At 37.7% G+C, this 19,668-nt stretch overlaps 2 protein-coding genes across 2 annotated transcripts; both read right to left on the bottom strand.

The window, feature by feature from the left end:
• Positions 1 to 512: 512 nt before the first annotated feature.
• LOC137937009 (uncharacterized) lies at positions 513 to 3,749 on the bottom strand. The gene is made up of 7 exons (XM_068782020.1): positions 3,107 to 3,749; positions 2,559 to 2,616; positions 2,344 to 2,424; positions 2,212 to 2,247; positions 1,873 to 2,112; positions 1,647 to 1,785; positions 513 to 1,203 (listed from the first exon to the last, which is right to left on the bottom strand). Exons 1-7 carry the CDS (start codon positions 3,280 to 3,282, stop codon positions 710 to 712), a joined length of 1,224 nt encoding a protein of 407 aa, XP_068638121.1. The 5' UTR covers positions 3,283 to 3,749; the 3' UTR covers positions 513 to 709.
• A 10,618-nt stretch (positions 3,750 to 14,367) lies between these two features.
• LOC137936613 (cyclin-dependent kinase inhibitor 1-like) lies at positions 14,368 to 15,729 on the bottom strand. The gene is made up of 4 exons (XM_068781398.1): positions 15,302 to 15,729; positions 15,069 to 15,115; positions 14,728 to 14,907; positions 14,368 to 14,635 (listed from the first exon to the last, which is right to left on the bottom strand). The coding sequence occupies exons 1-4, from the start codon at positions 15,614 to 15,616 to the stop codon at positions 14,569 to 14,571; spliced, it is 609 nt and encodes a 202-aa protein (XP_068637499.1). The 5' UTR covers positions 15,617 to 15,729; the 3' UTR covers positions 14,368 to 14,568.
• Positions 15,730 to 19,668: the final 3,939 nt, after the last annotated feature.

Consider the following 19,668-nt stretch of genomic DNA (forward strand, 5'->3'; position numbering starts at 1 on the left):
ACTATTTTAGTTTCAACGTGATTTCTTTAAATTAACTATTAAATATATTGTCTTAATTATTTTTAACTATTTAATTTAATATTTTACTGCTTTACTTTTGAAAAGTGAAATAGCATTTTTTTCATGTAATAAAAATAAGTACCTTATAATTAAAGAATGTTTTTTTGTTTTAATTTTTTTAAAAAAATTTATTTTTAATTATTTTATTATATTATCTTAATATTAATTATTAAATTTATGAAAAAAAAAATTTTATTAACTTGTTATAATCTGAATACATTAAACTCCTATGCAAGCCAATTCTGAGTACACTTTATTACATAATAATTCTGGCTTTGTAAGACTTTTTATTATAAAAGTAATGTAAAACTCTTTCATACATATTCTTCATCATTAATAATTATTTTTTTATAAAATACATTATCTTAATATTACATTATTCTATTATAAAATATTATTGAACAAACTTTTAATGTTTATTATTAATTTTTAACAGAAAAAACCTACATGATTTGGCCACCTATAGTTGCTTGAGACAGAGATAGGAAAGAAGTCATGAAACGGTGATGATCTCACAGTTTTTTTCATCCAGATCCCTCTCACCTGCAAGCTTCATACTGTTCCACCCAAGCATCTCCTGTACAATTCTCTCAGGCAGAAACAAGAAAGATACAGACATTTCTGCCCAGTTTATTTTCATGTAACAGTCCTAGAGTCTTGACCTTCTTATGCATTTCATAGGATTAAATGGATTATTCCTGCTCGAAGATCTAAATCTGTTCCTCCTACTGAATGACCCGTTCTTTATGTCCCAATCTTCTACGTTCTTGGGAATGCAGACGTCGAACAGCATCCCACCCAGTACACTGTGTGCACTAATGGCCGGCTGGCTCCTTTGCAGATGGATTACTCTTTGCTTTTCCTCATCCTGCACAGAACCTACTTCCCTTCCTTCCTGGATCTCCATCGAGCTTGGCAAAAAGAAGTGGTTACTTGAATCCACTGCAACTCTTCGGAGACTCTCATCCGACTTTGCAGCAGCTTTACTAAGATTGCAAACCTCATGTGTTTGGTCAGATGTGCCTCCTAAACCCATTCTTTCATGGTTGAGCTGCTGAATTCTCTGGAAATAAATTAAACAAGCTTTCTCAAGAAACTCGGTGACACGAGCGCTGTACTCAGTCGGATGGTGCTTGAAGTGACCTGCAATGATAGGAACAATGAACTCAAAATCAACTACTAATACACAAACAAGCAGTTTCCTTTCTTTTGCTTTTGCTTGTGCTTGTGATTTTTTTCCCATAATATTAAAAAATCGTTTATGATGCTTAAGTGAAACATCTGTCAATATCATTCATCGCGGAATTTACTTGTGCTTTTGAGCTTCATTCCAGAGATAATGATAACTGAAAATTAGTCACTATATTAATATAGAGATCTCTGGGCTATATGATGTGTTTTGCTAATTAACAGCAAATTTAATCACATCATTCTCATTTGATCGTGTGATAAACCAAATGCTGAAAACCTGATTAGTCAACTTATTATGACATTTGTTGGCATCTTTGCATCATGAACTCTGTTAGGGTTTTATATTAGTCCCCAATGGTTTTGAGATCCTCATATATGAGTGACATAGGACAGACCTACATGAGGTGAACCGGTCCATTTCACTAGTTTCACATCACCACCAAGCTCTTGCAGACGTTGGGCAAAGTTACAAATAATTTGGTAGGGAGCAAGCTCATCATCTTCTGAGCAAAAAATCAGAAATGCGCCCATGTTCTGGGAACAAAAAAACGAGAAAAATAAATTAGGGAAGACACTTGATAACTTCACAGTTTGGACGGGTAAAGAATATGAAGATCTTACAACTGAAGAGTACAGGGTCTGCCAATACTCTGCCCTCTGGGCTTCAAACCTGTTAATAAAGAGACTGTCTAGACCAGAAGCAATGGCATTTGCCATCCACGAAACTATTCTTGGTGGCTGATTCATCTTGAGCACTGATGAATGCAACACAAAACGAGTACCCAGATCACTTGTAAAATCTACAGGGCTAGAATCGTATATATAACCACAAATGCAGTCTCTGACGAACTGGTATTTATCCTTCATAAGAGAAAAGGAGGGAGGATGTCAAAGCTCCAAAGTCAGATATGACAACATAAATAGTTAAATTAATATAAACTACAAAACAAGAAAACTCACTGCATCGGGTTGTTCTTCACATTTCCCCTCAATTATCTGCCAGTCACAGAAAATTTGTTAAGCCCATGTAAGAGAATTTACAGACACTCAGATACACTGGAAGTAACAGATACACTGATGTCAGCAACAGACCTGAAGCACTTTGTACATGCATGCTTTAGGTCCGCCCGAAAATGCAGCAAACACTACCGGTAATGGTTTGATCTTCAGTTCCTAAAATCCATACAAACAAATAAGAAGATCGCTCTTACATAGTAAAACCCATTTAATAATATCTTTCTCTTCATAGGAAAAATGGTTCTGGCAGACAATAACCAAATGTAATTGCTGGCACATTAGTCACATACCTTAACAAGCTCACCAATTAAACCAAGCGCTATTGATGTGGCCTTGTCTGGGAAAAACCTGTTAAAAATTGCAATCCAGAACTTATTTTTATAACTTTTTATCTGAATTACAAAGGTTGCAGGATAAAGCACGCGGCTAGAAATAGCTTTCAGATGAAAAAGGAGAAGCTCATTTCAGAATCAAAGGTTCTTGGAGAAGTTTCAACAACAAAAAGTTCTACTGGATTATATTCCCAAATAGCATGCACTAAATGAAAAAAATAACTCCATATCCCTCTGAATTGAAGCCTCCGCCCAACTTTCCAGGTTCTAAGACACGAAGATTCAATGACCTCAATCCTACCTCAAGATTTAATAAGTATGGACGCGATGGGGTGGAGAGCTTGTAAAGACACTGAATCATAACACTCTAAAATCGAATAGAAAATCTCACTACGAATAGAAAATATCCAAAATTCAGTAATCGTTATTTTTTTTCTTTCATCATAATTTAACCAGCAAAATTAAAAAAAATATAATTTTGAAAAGAATCAAACTGCGAAACTTACATATTGAGAAATTCGGAATGGCAGATGAGTGAAATCCACCCAGAAGATGCGTACAGATCCACGAAGCGTTTCAAATGTTTCTCGTCACTCGACAACCAGGCGAAAACAACAACGACTCCCTTCACCCCTCCACTCTCCTTTCTCCCCCAATAAAACCTAGCTCCACTTCCCCACATCTCCGCTCGAGTCCTTATATTTTCTCAGCGATAGTAACCTATTAACTTCCAAACTAGAAACCTTCGACACGTAGCCTCTTAGATTCAGAAAGTATTCATCCCAACAATACAGTGCACAACCAAACAGCACTTCATGGCTTCATAGGCTTCAGAAATCGAATCAGAGACAAATGTTGCGGCATTTCCGGGTACAAGTCATAAAATTCCACGCCAACAGCCCTAATTCAACCAATAGATAACAAAATTGAGCTCCCCACTCACCACAAATTCAGCGCCAGGTCATAAAATGCACACTCTTCGGGTTCTCTCGCGCTAAAAACCAGCAACATAACCCAATTCTTGCCCACTCAGGATCGGGAAGAAACGCGGAAAATGGACGTCAAAACGGGAGAAAGAGGCAAGGAGAAAGATCCGCTGGCGCCAGCAGTTCGGCGGCTTTATTTATGGACGGCGACGGAAACTAACGTACGTCGTTGAGCGTATGAGAAAGCCAACTACCAACCCGTGCTCCGATTTGCGCAGGATAAGGATTAAGGATAAGACTCCATTATTGAAGACTGCATGAAATGACCACGCAGACTGCCTTTCCGTTTTTTCCTTTTAAAATGCACTCCTCTTTTTATTCAAAATCTGACAAAAAAGGAAAATAAAAAATGCCCTCTTTTTTTATTTTTAAATAGTAAGACATTTTCTTTTTAAAAGCTTCTTTTAAAATTGCGCCAAATAATAAATAAAAACTTTTAAAAATTAAAAAATTAAGAAAATAATTTTTTATTTAATTTTTTTCTTTTAAACTTTATCTTGCTTTAAATAAATAAGTAATTATCTTGGTATAACACAATAAGTACAGTGTAGCTTTCAATCACAAGTGTCTTTATAACTTGAAATGTCATCTAGTTGGTAGTTCACTATCCTTATCGGTCCTAAGTGAATAATCTTTAACTTGAACTTTATGTATAGGTTTTGAGAATATTGAATTATTGAGTGCTGGTCCTGCATGTGAGTTCCATTGGGGTAGTGCAATATAGTTTTGTGCATATATCTGTTGAGATATCGACCGGGCCTATCTAGGTATAAGTCATGTTGCGCCTCTTACTAATGCCTCGAGGTTTTAGCGCAACTGGTTTCAACATGGTATCAGAGCAGGTCGATCACAAGTTCAAATCCCCCCCCTGTCCCTTGTATGTTAGGACCCGAATGTACACAAGTTGTCCCCGTGCAGAGGAGTGTTGAGATATCGACCGGGTCGGTCTAGGTATAAGTCCTGTTGCACCTCTCACTAATGCTTCGAGGTTTTAGCGCAACTGGTTTCAACAATATCTTGTTTTGTTAGTATCTTTTAAAGAACAATCCTTGATTTTCAACTTGATTGTGGCTTCATATTCACACTAACATTGGTGATATCTCCAAGAGTATATTATATCTATATACACTACTATGACACTCGATATTATTGAAGTATTAACCATCCTTCTATCACACGTAATAGAACACCAACATAGGGATGAAACGTGAAATAAATTACTTAAATTTGGTGCTCATACCTATTAAGTTGTGGAGCCTAATCAATGCCCTACGCTAAGTCAGTATGCTAATCGACCTTTGCGGTAAGGTCGTTGTGGGGGTTGGAAGGGGGGCAGAGTTCCCGCCCGGTCCATGATATATTAATTGCAGTTTTATTAAGGGTAGTTTGGAAATTTTACTCTTGTATCAAGGGGTACTACTATTAGGGTTTTATCATCACCGAGAAGGAGCTAAAGTTGTAGCTCGAGAAAGGTTAGAGAAAACACCTGTAAGTGTGTGTGATTTCTCTTGTAAATTATTTCATTTTTATAGTGGATTACTACAATGGCAGAAGATAGGATGTAGTCTCACCTTGAGGCCAATTTGTATAAATCTTGTATAAATATTGCGATGGAGGCTGAGAGGGAGAAGATAGAGGGAAAAAATTTTGAAAGAGGAAAGCCGAGAAGGGATAAGAGAGCGGGAGACGGAGAAGGGAGAAGAAGCCGAGAGGGAAAAAAAATTCGGGAGAGGAACGTCGAGAGGGAGAATAGAGCGCTTTTGGTCCGGGGAGGCAAAGGCGCGTCCCACGTGAGGCTTCAAGCGAAAGATTTGGAAAACCGGGCTGAAACCCAATTCCTCTGTTTTAGCTTGGGTAGATGATCTACTGTTTTCAAATGAGCGCCAGCATCATTCACCACTAACCGCGTAATCGAATGAACTATGTAATATACGTCATTTTAACTTCATTGTTAACTAACCGCCCCCCCCCCCCCCCAAAAGTAATCTCATTTTCATTTGTTATAATGATGATACCTAAAATTGTATTTGTGAATCCTAGGTCTTTCATGTCAAAATTATCACTTAAGTATTGCTTGATTTCAATAATTTTGACATGTTCATTACCAAAGTCAAAATTTTATCTACATAAAGACATAAGATAATAAAAGATCGACCAAAATATTTTCCTTTACACATTTATCAACATAACATTTTCTAAAACCATAAGATATTACATATTTATTCACATATATTGTGCATAAACCCTTACTTAATTAGTTAGTTAATTTACTGATTTTGGGATTAGTTTAAAATTTTCAATTTAATGTAATTACTAATTGATTAATTTAATAATTACTTATTAATTGTGATTAATAAATAAAAAACTCGATGAAGTCGAATTATGTAATTAAATTATATTAATCAACCAAACAACCCATTTAATGTAATAAATAATTATTTAATTGAATTAATAAAAGTTAGCTAATAAGTATTTAATAATTAATTACCCAACCATTTTTTCTAACTTAATAAAAAATTGTAATTACTTAAATAAATTATTTAAGAGGACCATAAGTTTGAAAAGAAAACAGTCAACTGATATTTAAGTAAACATCTTCCATGAGAAAATTTCCCCTAAGATTCAACCTTTTTCCCATCATCTTCCCAATGCCATTACCTCCAAATTAGCCTCAACCAAGAATAGGATACATGTATTTCACAAATAGGGGACAACAGATGTACCTAGTGCCTATATATTATCGTTAATATTGTGCAATGGATAGTTACAATTAAACAAAACAGCTAGCTATTTGTTTGAAATTAATTGAAGTCATCATCATAACAATCTTTTGGTTTCAATCGATCATTACAATATGAAAGATCGAGACTCAGGTTTGTTGGACACCCAAGTCGGGTATTGACCATGCTAAACTATAATAAAAAAATTTTGAATAAGTATTTGACAATTGATATTATAATACTTTCAACGTAAAGACAATTTTTCAAGACAATTTTGTATTTGAAATTTTATTTTATTAAAATTTTATTAGATAAATTTTGTATTTGAAATAATGTATGAGATTAATTATTAAATTTTATTTATTCTAATGGCACTAACAACTCCATTTAATTTTCCTTAGAATTTCTTCGTTTAAAAATCACGATCGGAATTTGCAGGAACAAAGTGAAGTAGGCCCACCCGTCGTATTCTTAGAGATGGGGCCTACAGGAAGCGAGCAGGACGCGTGTAAACCGCAGTAAAAATCGGGGAAAGGGAGTCGTGACTGTCGCATCGAGGTTGAATCTTATGGACGCGACGGGAATGGAATCCTATGAAGTTCGCCGTCGCAGTGTCGAGTGGGGACCACGACGTCCCCATTCCGGCATGTTACCCGCCCAATTTTTCTTTTTTAATTTTTAAGATTTTTATATCTCCAAAATCTAGGGCCCAATGTCAACAGTTCATAAAGTCCAAATGGTCTGGGCTGCATGAATGTGTGTTCTATGGGACTAAGCCCATGATACTCGAAGGGACTAACTACACAAATGGCCACCCAAAAACACCTAAAAAACCCTTAGAAAAAAGAAAGAAATTTCTTATATACTTGGAAAATAAAAATGAAAAGAAAATTAGTAATATTTTTAAATTTTGACTATTAAAATTTTCTCTCAAATATCTATTTCTTTTATTTTCTCCCAAAATTCCATCAAAATTTTGGAAGAACGTTTATTAACTAAGAGAGATAGAAAAATATCTCTCTCCCATTTTTTTTTCTTTCTTTGTGTGGGTTCCAAACAAGCCATTTCTCTCTGATTTTCTTTTCTCTCTATGATTCCTTGCTCTCAAACAACAAAAAATAACTCTCTCCGTTTCTTTTCTTTTTTGTGGATTCCAAAGAGTTATGAGAACATTGAATTAACTATGCCCATGATCTGATTTTAACAAGCATTACTAACCCATTTCTGTGGAGATAGATGCATCCAAATGAGTGGTCCCATCCTCTAACCAATGGCCGGGTAGGTGAGGTACAAAGAAATCTGCCTGGTTAGTCAGGTTGGTACAAACTCTGATATTGCTCCATAAACTTGACTCAGGACTCAGATACTCATCCCACAGAGAGAATTGAAACTGTCACAGTTTCAAACCACGAGATCCATTAATTGAATGCACAATCCTGCTTTCCTTCCACCAACTAACACCCTCTATGCTCCAGACAGTGACAGGGAATCAAAGAAACTCACATGGCCACCTTGTTCCATTTTCCATCAATTCAGTCCCTTCATTGGCTACCAAGTTTTATCACAGTTAACCCATTTCACCATACAATTAAGAACTCACCATCAAGAAGTCCTGTCCAATGTTCCCCTCTTTGCCCAAGTTGGCACCACCGTGACTCATACCGCCAATCCATCACCGTCTCAGGTAACCCTGTGCACCAGAAAAAATTCCTCAAGTTGGTCATTTCACTTTGAGTTACAAGTGCAGTAACACTGTAACAGAGGTTGGATCAGACGGTTCAAAGGTGAGTGGTCCCAAACTTGGACTGATCATGGAGTTACTTGAAGACTTACCCTACTGATTCTCGCAGCAAGAAACATACCAGGGAGCTGAGGAATTAAACCCAAAGAAAGAGCTCTTAACATAGTAATTTTAACAAACATGTAGCAGGAAGAAACAATGGACAAGCACAATAAAATGAAAACATACCAGGGACACTGGAGAATCAACCCAAAGAAAGAGCTTTTAACTGAGTAGTTTTAACAAACATGTAGCAGGAAGAAACAATGGACAAGCACAATAAATGAAAACATACAGGGGACACTGGGGAATCAACCCAAAGAAAGAGCTTTTAACTGAGTAATTTTAACAAACATGTAGCAGGAAGAAACAATGGACAAGCACAATAAATGAAAACATACAGGGGACGCTGGGGAATCAACCCAAAGAAAGAGCTTTTAACTGAGTAATTTTGACAAACATGTAGCAGGAAGAAACAATGGACAAGCACAATAAATGAAAACATACCAGGGACACAGGGGAATCAACCCAAAGAAAGAGCTTTTAACTGAGTAATTTTAACAAACATGTAGCAGGAAGAAACAATGGGCAAGCACAATAAATGAAAACATACCAGGGACACGGGAATCAACCCAAAGAAAGATCTTTTAACTGAGTAATTTTAACATACATGTAGCAGGAAGAAACAATGGACAAGCACAATAAATGAATGTCAAACAGGTATTAAATGGTGGGCATGTGGGGCTGAAACCTTCTCAACTGCCTCTTCCTCTTTGAATGTTGGGTTATGGGACATAATGTTGTACACCCTGGTTAACTCCTTCCCCAAGTGTAACTTGCTTTAGGGTTCCCTCCCCTTGTTTCTCTCTCTGATCTTTGTACCGGCCACCCTTGTGCTTTCGTACATGAACTTCATAACAGAACAGTAATAAAGATAACAGCACTGATGTTTTCAGTCCCTTTCAAAAGTCATTTCTATTTTCACAAAATCGCTCTAGCTATTCACAGAAGAACAATTGCCACTGTACTCTTGTTCTTTTTGCATTAAATTGAACATTTTTTTTTATGGTTGTAGAGAACAAATAATAAAAATCAGAAAAGATTTTTGAACATGGAAATAACCTCAAAACACTAGAAATAACCAAGTCTCCGTAACTCTATTTGCATCTATAAAAACATGGAAAGCTGCCACTGTCCTCCCAGCAGTGTTTCTCTTGCAGCAGTTTCCAAGAAAACACAAGCTTCAAGGTGGCCAAGAGAACTTACTCAATATATCTTTCCTGGCGTGCAGTGGATAGTTCTATGCTCTGTAACTTTCTGTGGAATTCGCAGAGCGAGCCAGACATGATCTGTTCAAAAGACACCCTTTCTGCATCAGTTCAGTCTGTCTTATAAGATCCAAGGAAGCTGAGTTTTGTCAGACTTCATTTGTCGCTTTCCTTTCTTCTCTTGGCGCATCCAACCCAGTATGCGTTTTTTCACAACAAGGGCGATTAGTCTGGCCTGAACTTTAAATAATTAGGTGTGACTGGGTGCATCAACCAGAGCCAGATGTGAAGCCAAAGCCAGTTGAGGGAATCAGTAATACGGCAATAGCATAGCAATGTCAACTGATAAGATTGATATTTGAGGGACCCGTTGTGCCATCATAAGAACAAGAATGACTAAAAATGATTTTATTGAAAGAAAATCTCTTTCATTGGGTTTCATGTGTTTATGTCTTTTTCGTTTATTTTTTTTCTATTGTTTCCTATTCGACCAACAGGAAACTCATTGTTTTTTAGCTTTTTATTTTTATTTTTAAATAAGAAGAATTGGTGTGCAATTTTTTATATCCCCTAAAACTGGCATAAATAAACACCAAAAATTTGTAAAACTAGAAATTTTCTTTTGTATTTTTTAATGATTTTTTTATTAGCACAACAAACCCTTAGTAAAATAGTATGATAACAATGATTTTTGTTATAAATATTTGAAGGAATTGGTAGAAATCTAAGGTCCTTTTAGTGCCATTTCCAGGAAAAGTAAGAAAACTTTTCTAGGTAAAAATGTGTTTCCTTTGTACATTAGTGCCCCACTTTTCTAGGTAACTCATATCTACTAGAAAAACATTACCTAGAAAATCATTCAATTATCCAAGAAAAGCCTTTCCAAGTAGAAATGTGTTTCCTGGATTCATTAGTGCCCCATTTTTTTAGGAAACGCATATCTACCTGATAACCTTATCAAGAAAATCATTTGATTTTCCAGGTAATGTTTTCCAGTCATTAGACCCATGAAATCTCCTACCTCGAAAAACATCAAGCTCCAATTTGTTCGACACCTAATTCATATTTGCAAAGCCGCTTCCTCTCCGGATTTCTCCATGATGCTCCCTCCACTTCTCAGTGCTCTCTTTGGTCCTCGATCAGGTAATACTCTCTCCCTCTCCTTCGTCTCCTCTCCCTCTCCCTCTCCCTCTCCCTCTCATCTCCACCGGTTTCCCCCCTCTTTTGTGATCTTCATCATCCCCTCTCATTTCGTTCCTTCCCTCTCTCTCCTCCAATTTCCTCACTCCTTTTTGGTTTGTTGCTTCATTTTGTTTAATTCATGATCTTGTGCGATTTTTTTTGCTTCATTCTACTCATTGTCGAAGATATGTGACAACTCTTTCTCAATGGAATGTGTTTGAGATAGTCCTCAACAAAAGAAGGGAGCTCCTTGTTATTATTACTAGTTGTTGCTTCTTCCAAATTGCGAATTGGTTCATTTGGTTCTTGATCTCCAAGGACCCTCTATTTGTTAATACCATTGTGTATTGTTTTTGGTACTACTATCTCCTCACTTTTCTTTTTAGAAATCTTTTAATTTATGATTTATATTAATTATACAAAACTCATTTCGTTGAATTATGCTTTGTGGTTCATTTTTGAATTATGCACGTGTGTTTGTTCGAAGAGAACGCTTGTAGTTAGGTTTTGTGGATAATTTCTGGTGATTTTCATCTTTTGAAAATGGTTTTTGGTTAATGGATATTTCATTTCTTCTTTTCTTTAACTTAGCGGAGTTTCTCTTCGTCATAGTGGAAACGAGTAAGCTCTGGGTGCCTAGGAATCCTAAGACCTAAATATTCTAGGTTTTGCTTCATGAAGATGGACTTAAATTTGAGGGTGGTGTTTGAATATCCACATTGGGTTATGTAATTTCAGGATGGACTTAAATTTTCTCTGTGTTTGACTTAAATTTCACGAGGATAGACATAATTTCTTTGTTTCATTCTATAATTTAATGGTGACGAGGATTTTCAAGGAATACCCATACTGGTTGAATTTGGATTTGGGGCAATTATCATATTTAGCTAGAGGTTTTCAACTTTGTAGCATAAATAAAAATTTAATTTCTCTCTAAAATTTTAGAATAGTAGTGATGCAACCTATATGGAGAATATCAAAGCAGTAAGGTTTTTGAAAAATGAAGTTTTCTTGTCTCTTCTATCTAAAAATAAAGAGGCTTGATTTTGAAAGGAATTTCAATGTCCCTAAGTAACCTAATAATAAGGAGCAATGGGGCCTAACAGTCTAAAATTGGCATGAGCAATGAGCAATGTCATGAATAAGGATTTGAAAAAAGTAACCTAATAATATTAGAACTAACAAAAGTAGAACTCAAGGAAGGCTATTAATTAAGACAATCTTTAGTCATATTAATGAGGATATATTTTGCTTTTGTATTGTTGTATAATGAAAAAAAAATTACTTAGGGAATTGATCAAATTTTCCTTATTTTCTCTTTAATGTTTTTTTAATTAACACACCCTTTAATAATCTTCAATGATCTTAAAAATTATATTGGCTTAAAGTGATGTTGTCTAGATGATACATACAAGAGATCTAAGACAAAAGGAGTCAAGTTATGATTTGAATAGTTTAGGGGGTCAAGGGTGACAACTTTTTAGAAAAGTAAGGATCAAACAAGGTTTCAACTTGACTCTGAGTGATTTGAGTTGCAATATAGATAAAGCCATATAGATTTGTCCTGTAACTTTACTCCCCTAAGGAGGGTCAAATTTGGTTGGTATCAATGAACTTGAAATTCATGAGCTCATTTGGTCTTGAAGGCTTGACCTCACTTAATGGAATTTAATGAACCATAGCTTGACTAAGTATATATCAAGCCAGAGTTTCTTTTGGTTGAAGTCAAAATTGATTAATAAGATTGAGTATGTACAAGATTGATTATTGTTGCCCAACATCAATTGAATTGCTACAGATAGAAATTAACCTAGCAAAAATTAAATTGCCTTTTTTGTAACACAAAGTAAACAATATTTTACACTTAATTTTTGTGGTTCCCACATACACACACATACGTACATGCACAAAGTATAAATGACATTGAGGTATGAAATGCCACAAGTGACAAGTGAAATGTTACATGCCTTAGAGGAAAAGAACGATTGAAATGATACTTATCTTATGTCTAAAGATGGATGAAGAAACTTGTTGGTAGACCCTACTATTCTAGTTTAACATACTAATTCTAGTATTCCGATTCAAATAAATTTACTATGTAGGTTTTAATTTAAATGGGAAAATCCACATTTGCCTTTAGGCTGTGTTTGTAACACAGAAAAAGGAGAGAAAAAAAAAAGAAAAAAAAAAAGAGGTTTTTTTTTCTCTTGTTTGGATGCCCGTGGGAAATGAGAGAGAAAATGGAAGGAAGAAAAATATAGTTTTTGTTTGGATATAAGTGAGAAATGAAAAAGAAAATAAAATTAATAATATTTTAAAATTTTGACGATTAAAAATTTCTCTCAGGTTTTCATAGAGATTTTTTCTCTTATTTTTTTCTTCAAGTGATTATCTGCTGGCAAATAAAAAAAAACATTAATAAAGGAATATAACGAGGAACTGACCATTTTATTGTAACAAGTCAAAGCTGCATAGGATTCTGATGAATTCCACCAAATACCCACATTTCTTAACTTTCAAGAAAGTTATTTCCTCCGCTACCCCAAAAGTACCAAACCTAACTGAACGAATTCCCCAAGGGTCCCACCCATCTTCCCCACCCCCAAGGCTTCCAACTTCTACACATAAAAAATTCAACCCAAGAAGATCTTTCGTAATCCGCGCCCATGCACATCATCCCCACCTACGCAGGTCAAATCGCCCGAAAGAAACCCTTGTTTCTTTTTCTTTTTCTTCTCTTTCCCAAAAGCCCTGAATAGAACCAACAAGAGAAAATAGAGAACAAAAAAAAAAAACTCACTTTCACTTATTAATTCCCTTCTCATTTCTCTCCCATTTTTCCAAAAAATCTGAATCGGGATCGGCAAACCCACCGGAGGCGCACACACACGCTAATTCATGGAAATCATCATAATCCGTCTGGGAATCAGAGATCAGAAGGCCAAATCAGGTCATTTAGTGGCTAATTGAGCTTGGAATAAGGGAACGGAGTAAAAAACTGTGAAAGCAATGTCAATGGCAGATTTTCAATACATGCAACATTCCCTCGTAAACAAATCAGGAAAAGGAAGCTCAAACCGAGCTTTGATTTCATAACATGAGGCGCGCACCAGATCCGAAGCCAATTAAGAAAGCCAGACACCCCCCTCAACCACGTGCACTTCTCGTTTTTCAATTTCCTCTTCTTTTCCTACGCTCCGTGCATGTGGGACCCGCCTGTATGGAGTCACTTCTAGAAGCTGGACCACCATCCGCTTAGTTTCTAATGGTGTATATGCGGCTGAATTCTGCAAAAGAGAAAAGAAAATAATCAATGGGTCCCAACGATATAAGTACAAGGATGTGGGACCAGGAAACCCAGCTACCCTCGATAGTGATTGATCTTGATTGTGAACGAATAAGGTGGTCCCATGGGCCACAAAACGACGTCTCTTGGGTCCTGATCAGTTTACATCGCATGAGCTAGTGATGAGGTCAAGTTGATTTCGACTGCCTTTTGATTGCCACATACACTGAAATTCTCGGTGTAAATGACACCCACGAGCTTCTGATCTTTTGAGCTTTCTGGTTGATAAAGGAAGAAACTGTCTTACGTTCTGCTTGATGGGAGAAATGAAACATCTCGTTACCAGTTGCTGATGAGTAAGTGAGAGAACGGCGAAGAAAAATCGGCATTTTCAGGGTTACCTTGCTCTTGTTTAATGCTTTTTATCTGTATTATGATGTTAGCCATTTCCTCTGGCAACAAATTGAAGAGTGAAAATAGAAGAGAAAAAGGGTAAAATTCAAAAGAAAAACTGACTGGAATGTAGAAGAAAAAACGGACGCAGATACCGAAAATCAACAAATTAGGGCTAGAATTTTATTCAAACGTTCCTCCCAAGCAAGAGATTTGCAGAAAAGAAAGCTTATCCGTATATCATACAACAGACAGAGCTAGCTTCCTACGGAGAGACTGTACAGAAAATGGCAGAGAAAAATAATAGTAACGACAATAATTTCCCGAAACCTCCTTTCCTTCTTCCCGTTTTTTCATGTTAGCCTCACCCACTCGTATCGCCCTTCCAACGGCACATCCTTCTTCACATCAAAATTATACCTACAAAATAGACAAGCAGCACATGTTAGGACGACAGTCTGTGAAAAGGCGCCGGAGAAGTTAAAACTGTTTTTGTTCTGTTTGCCTCTTACTTTTCTACAAATCGCTTGTGTTCGTGCCTTTCCGCTGCCGCGAAGAAATCCTCGATCTCCGCCTCCAGCGGCATCTTTGCAGCCGTTGGTTTCCGGCCGGAGTTCGAGTCGGACGGAGCTGTAGTCGAATCCAGATCGTCGTAGTCGGCTCGGAGGTTGCTCGACGGTGTTGTCTCTCTTCTACAAGGCCAAGATAAAAACAAGGAAGACAAAGATAAATAGCATGGAGAAGACTCAGAAACGTATTTGATATTTGACCTTGCTTTAATTTCAATTAATGAAGGAAATATTCGCAAAAAACTGATAAAAAATAAATGTTCGAAGAGAGAAAGTAAGAAAACCTTTCTCCAGAATCCAAATCAATCGTGACCTCGAAGCCCTCCCCGGCCTGCAAAAACCGTAAAAAACGAACTCATTAAACTGAAATTCCAGAGAAAGGGAGAGAGTGCGTTGGTGTTATATAAACAAGACGGAGATCGTCCAATAAATGATAGCTTAAGATTGAATTTAAGAGTTTCAAGTTTTGGTTTCAGTTTGAATTTCAATTTCAATTTAAAAAGTAATAAGGTTTCACCTCATGATCCTCGGATCTCAACCTCTCCAGCGTCTGGTCGCACGATCCGTTGCTGGAGCATCGAGAGGTCACGATCCGGTCGGCGCTAGGGCATCGATCCGCTGCCAGTCTCATGGAGCTCGGCGACTTTCGACAGGACACCGGCTTCTCCGGGGCCACCCTTCGACCGCGCAGCGGCAATTCAACGGCACCTGCGACCTTCCTCCGCTTCCCGCTCGCCGCCGCGAGCGCCAACGTCCGAGCCCGCGTCAACGGCCCTACCTCCATCACTGCAATATCTCCCATACCTTTGCATTTCCGCATGTATTTCCCCATCTACCTCCTCCTCTCCCTCCCTCTGTATTCTTTCTCTCACTAGAAATCTCTCTTTCTCACTGTTGGGCTTCTCTTCCTCACTCCTCTGGATTTCTCCCCTCGCTAGCTGAAGGTGAAGGAGTGAAGACGAAAAAGGAGGGGGGCTTTTTAGAGGGGATAAAAGGCGACGAGAAAGAAATGATGAAGATCCAACGGTTCAGGTTTAACCTCATTTTTTTCCCCGTTGGAATTCCTGGATCTCGATTCCGTTAACGGAAAACGGGACGAGTCACGGCGCCGTTTAGGAAGATGAGGTCGATCCGTTGGCCAATGATAAGAAAACACGTGGGTGCCTGCAGGCCGTCAGAGGTACCGGCACGAGCCGGGGGCGACCGGGTGTAGCCGGTCGTTCAAATTCCCGGATCGTGCGGGGTTGTTGTGTCCGGACACGGGAGTCCGTTTGGTAGGAAATCGGTCTGAGGCGTAATCATCGTGTGAGCGAGTGAGGTGACCGTAATACCCTTACGCAAAATGACGAATTTGGACGGAGGAATCAAATCTCTTGAAATTCGGTTCCGACTTCAACTTCCACGATGCCAGAATTTGTACTTTTCGGATAAAAATTCCCTCTTCCTTTTCTATTCTTCGCCGTCCAAAAAATAAATTCTTTTTCTTTTTCTTTTTATATTTTTCCTTTTCGGATTCTCTGAGACCTGAAAATGAAGATAATAAATAGTTACAGAAAGAGTTATTCGGACGGCCGTGATCATCTCGGAGTTATACCCTACGAGATTCGTGAGAAAAAGTGTGGGGCCCGGGGATGGTTAAACGAGAAAGAAAAAGGATACGTGCATGGCATTAGACCAAGCGTTGTATCGTGTTTCTGCAACTTGTATGTGCCAGGGTGGTGGTCCCCACAAATGATTGATCAAAGTTCAATCGTGATCTTTTACACCGAAGACACGACAAGGTTTCATTAGGGTGGGCCCCTCTTCATAGACCCAATGACATTCGCCCACGTAGGTCATTAAGTGAGATTGTGGAAAGGGTCCACCATCAGCCAGTTAATCAAAAGTGGGTCCCCCACATTTGATCCAAATTCCGCCCTCTGCGTGTACATATTCGTGTGGGATATATACATTGCACATCCTTGTTGTGGAAAGAGAGAATTGAGAGCAAAAGGGGGGTGACACTCCATGCTCCAATGAGTGGAAAAGCTACATAAAAGGTACTGTATAGGCCTCCCCTCTCAGAGTGAGTACTCCGGGGATGGGGGGCCCTATTTTGTGGAGGGCACAGAAAACAAGATCACATATTGGCTTTATGAATATATTTTTTTATGGGTCTTACTATCCCAACAGCCAAAGGGTACCCTACAACTTTATTGGAAAGTGCTTTCTTTTCTGCAAATTACTGTTTGCTTGTAAAACACAGAAGGCATCATGAAGAAGTTGTTGGAAGAACAAAAAAAATTTACCCTCTTATCATTTAGATTCTTCATAAAGCTGGTTCCTACCACTAACCTACTATTTTGCTTCTAAACTAAGAAAGACATGAAGGAGCCTCAACAAGCTTGTTTTCTTAAGGAAACAACTCTCATCTCCTGCCTGCACTTTCCAAAGTTTCAACTCTTTCATCAGCAAAAAGAGACAAGGGAGTGGGCATATGATTCACATCATCACTAATTTAGACTTGATCTTCTTCTGCTTCATTCTCTTATTTATATATTTGTATGTAGGGGTGGTACTACGTCAAACTGTTCAAGCTTAGCTCGAAAAAAGTTCGACTCAGTTCATTTTTTACTTGAGTTTTACTCAAACTCAAAACTTGAAATAAGGTTTGCTAAGTATGACAAGTTTCAAACTTGACTTGTTAGTTCGTGAGCCGACTAGTTAGCATAGATTTTCTTAGGAAAATACCCTTTAATTGCTCTCGTCAATTCTCTCTTTAGTTGGTTGATAGTTGATTTTATTTACCTCAAACCTCAAAGATAATCGATAGTTCAACCCTTTTCCCTCAACACCTAATGTTGCTGTTTGCTAATGGAATAAACACTACTGATGGAGGTAGTTGCTCTTGCTTTTAGGTCTATTAAGTTGGTTATTATATATTAGTTTGTTCCATTGTAAAGTCTTGGACTCCTCTATGATACCATACGAAACACGAATGCGACTCGGTGACCATACGAAAAATAATACATGATCCACGTAAAATCTTGCTAGTATCAAAATTTTCTTTTCATGGTTTGGTCACAAAAGGGTAGTGGTTCACATTTGGTGAGGCAGAATGAGTCTACCATGTCAAGTGCCAACTAGTAACATGGGGCACTACTCATGCATGGTGCAACATAGAAGGGACGAATTGGAATCATTTGGGGAAAAAACGGGGAGTGAGACGAATGCGAGTGAGTGAACGAAAGAGATTCCAATCACCTCTCTGTTTTTTCTCTCTCTTTCGTAAAGTGCGAGATCAAAAGTTGTACACGGAAACCGACGTGTTTGTTACAAGAAAGTAATGTCACGTGGATGTGGGCCTCCGGTGCAGCCCATTGAAACACGAGCCAGATAGTGGGCCCATGTGTACTGTTCCACGTGAGAAAGGGCGCAATTTGACATGTTGTATGTTTCACCAAGGTGGGTGGCCTCCCGAGTGGGTTTTGAATTTTGTTCTCTTTTAGGGTGATAGAAAGTCTCATTCATATTAATGATAGCTTATTCTACTATATGCCTTTAATTATTATATTCCCTACACTATTATGCTTCTTTCTTTTTCTTTTTCTTTTTCTTTTTCTTTTTTAATATATAGTACGTCTGGTAATAATAAATACTTTATTTTTTGGAGGCTCGGGAAATTTTTAAAATTTTTCCAATTTTTTTTATAATTTAATTGATTTCCATTTTTACTTAAAGGCGGACTTGTAAGAAATAGAAATTAACTCGGGTGAAAAGAAAGGGAAAGAATGAGACACAAAGCAATGAGTAAAGACTTGGAAAAAACGATAAATGTTAGAGTTGAATCAAGAGAGGATGATGAGGTTTACCACTGATTCGATTAGCGAAAATCAAACAAAAAAATTAGTTTTGTGCAAAGGAATGAGAGTGGGACTTGAATGGAATGGACAACATCTTCATTTCAGTCACCCACTCATAGTTGAAATTTGAAAATTGAGGGCATTATTGTTTAAAAGAATGAGTAGAAGCATGTCCACTTATGTTTCCTAAAGTGAAGTTAAATGGTATTCCTTTGATCTTTAGGAAAATTCCACTTTTTTGACCATCAAACCACCAACCTTGTCCTATTATCTACCTTTTTATTTACTAATGTGAAAGAAGAGACTTGTTTGGTAATACTCACTTGTCCATTTTCACCCATAAGTAAAATATACATTTATTTTTTTAACAAATAAGAATATAGTGGTCAAGTAGTTTTTCAATACTAAGTGGCACATTTGTATTCTTGTATGGTTTTTTAACTTGGGGTATGGACTCATAACTCCCTTGGATTTGGATTTGGAATCGGACAAGTCAGGTTGGGCGGTAAAGCTCGACCTTTTCTAAAATAGGTGAGTTGACTCACCTAATCATACTTAAGAGTTGGTGGCCCCAAGTTGTTTCCCAATTTTAAGTAAAAAAACATGGTCTATGCAACTCTCTCTCTCTCTCTCTCTCTCTCTCTCTCTCTCTCTCTCTATCTATCTATCTATCTATCTATCTATCTACCTATCTATCTATATATGTATATATGTATATATGTATGTATGTGTGTGTGTGTGTGTGTGTGTGTGTGTGGGGGGGGGGGGGGGGGGGGGGGGGGCGACTCTGGGGAGGCGACTCTCGTACCCATGTTCTTTCCCTATCTATTTAGTTATGTCCTAAGTGCTTGCCTAACTCATTGCTCACCCCATTCCCATTCACATGGCATTGTCTCGTCGTCGTTGTCACCATCCCTAAGCCCCACTGCCTCCCCTCACCTCACCGTCATCTTGTCTCCCCTTCCGTTGAGCCTCATCGTCGTCTAGTCTCCCCTTCCGACGAGCCTCGTTGTCATCTAGTCTCCTCTTCCTCTTCCTCGCA

This window comes from Aristolochia californica, unplaced genomic scaffold (genome assembly GCF_029961685.1).
Source record: "Aristolochia californica isolate CCGP_79_NKW_82.1479 unplaced genomic scaffold, dmAriCali1.0.hap1 SCAF_7, whole genome shotgun sequence".
NCBI classification, from domain to species: domain Eukaryota; kingdom Viridiplantae; phylum Streptophyta; class Magnoliopsida; order Piperales; family Aristolochiaceae; genus Aristolochia; species Aristolochia californica.

What these genes read in the sequence shown, in the direction of transcription:
- LOC137936613 (XM_068781398.1), bottom strand. Translation starts at nt 15,616, where the DNA reads ATGGGGAAATACATGCGGAAATGCAAAGGTATGGGAGATATTGCAGTG. An exon ending in TGAGATCCGAGGATCATGAG is followed by an intron (nt 15,116 to 15,301) that starts GTGAAACCTTAT and finishes CGGTTTTTGCAG; the next exon opens with GCCGGGGAGGGCTTCGAGGT. An exon ending in CACAAGCGATTTGTAGAAAA is followed by an intron (nt 14,636 to 14,727) that starts GTAAGAGGCAAA and finishes TCTATTTTGTAG; the next exon opens with GTATAATTTTGATGTGAAGA.
- LOC137937009 (XM_068782020.1), bottom strand. Translation starts at nt 3,282, where the DNA reads ATGTGGGGAAGTGGAGCTAGGTTTTATTGGGGGAGAAAGGAGAGTGGA. An exon ending in TAATTGGTGAGCTTGTTAAG is followed by an intron (nt 2,425 to 2,558) that starts GTATGTGACTAA and finishes TATGGATTTTAG; the next exon opens with GAACTGAAGATCAAACCATT. An exon ending in GCATGTACAAAGTGCTTCAG is followed by an intron (nt 2,248 to 2,343) that starts GTCTGTTGCTGA and finishes TGTGACTGGCAG; the next exon opens with ATAATTGAGGGGAAATGTGA.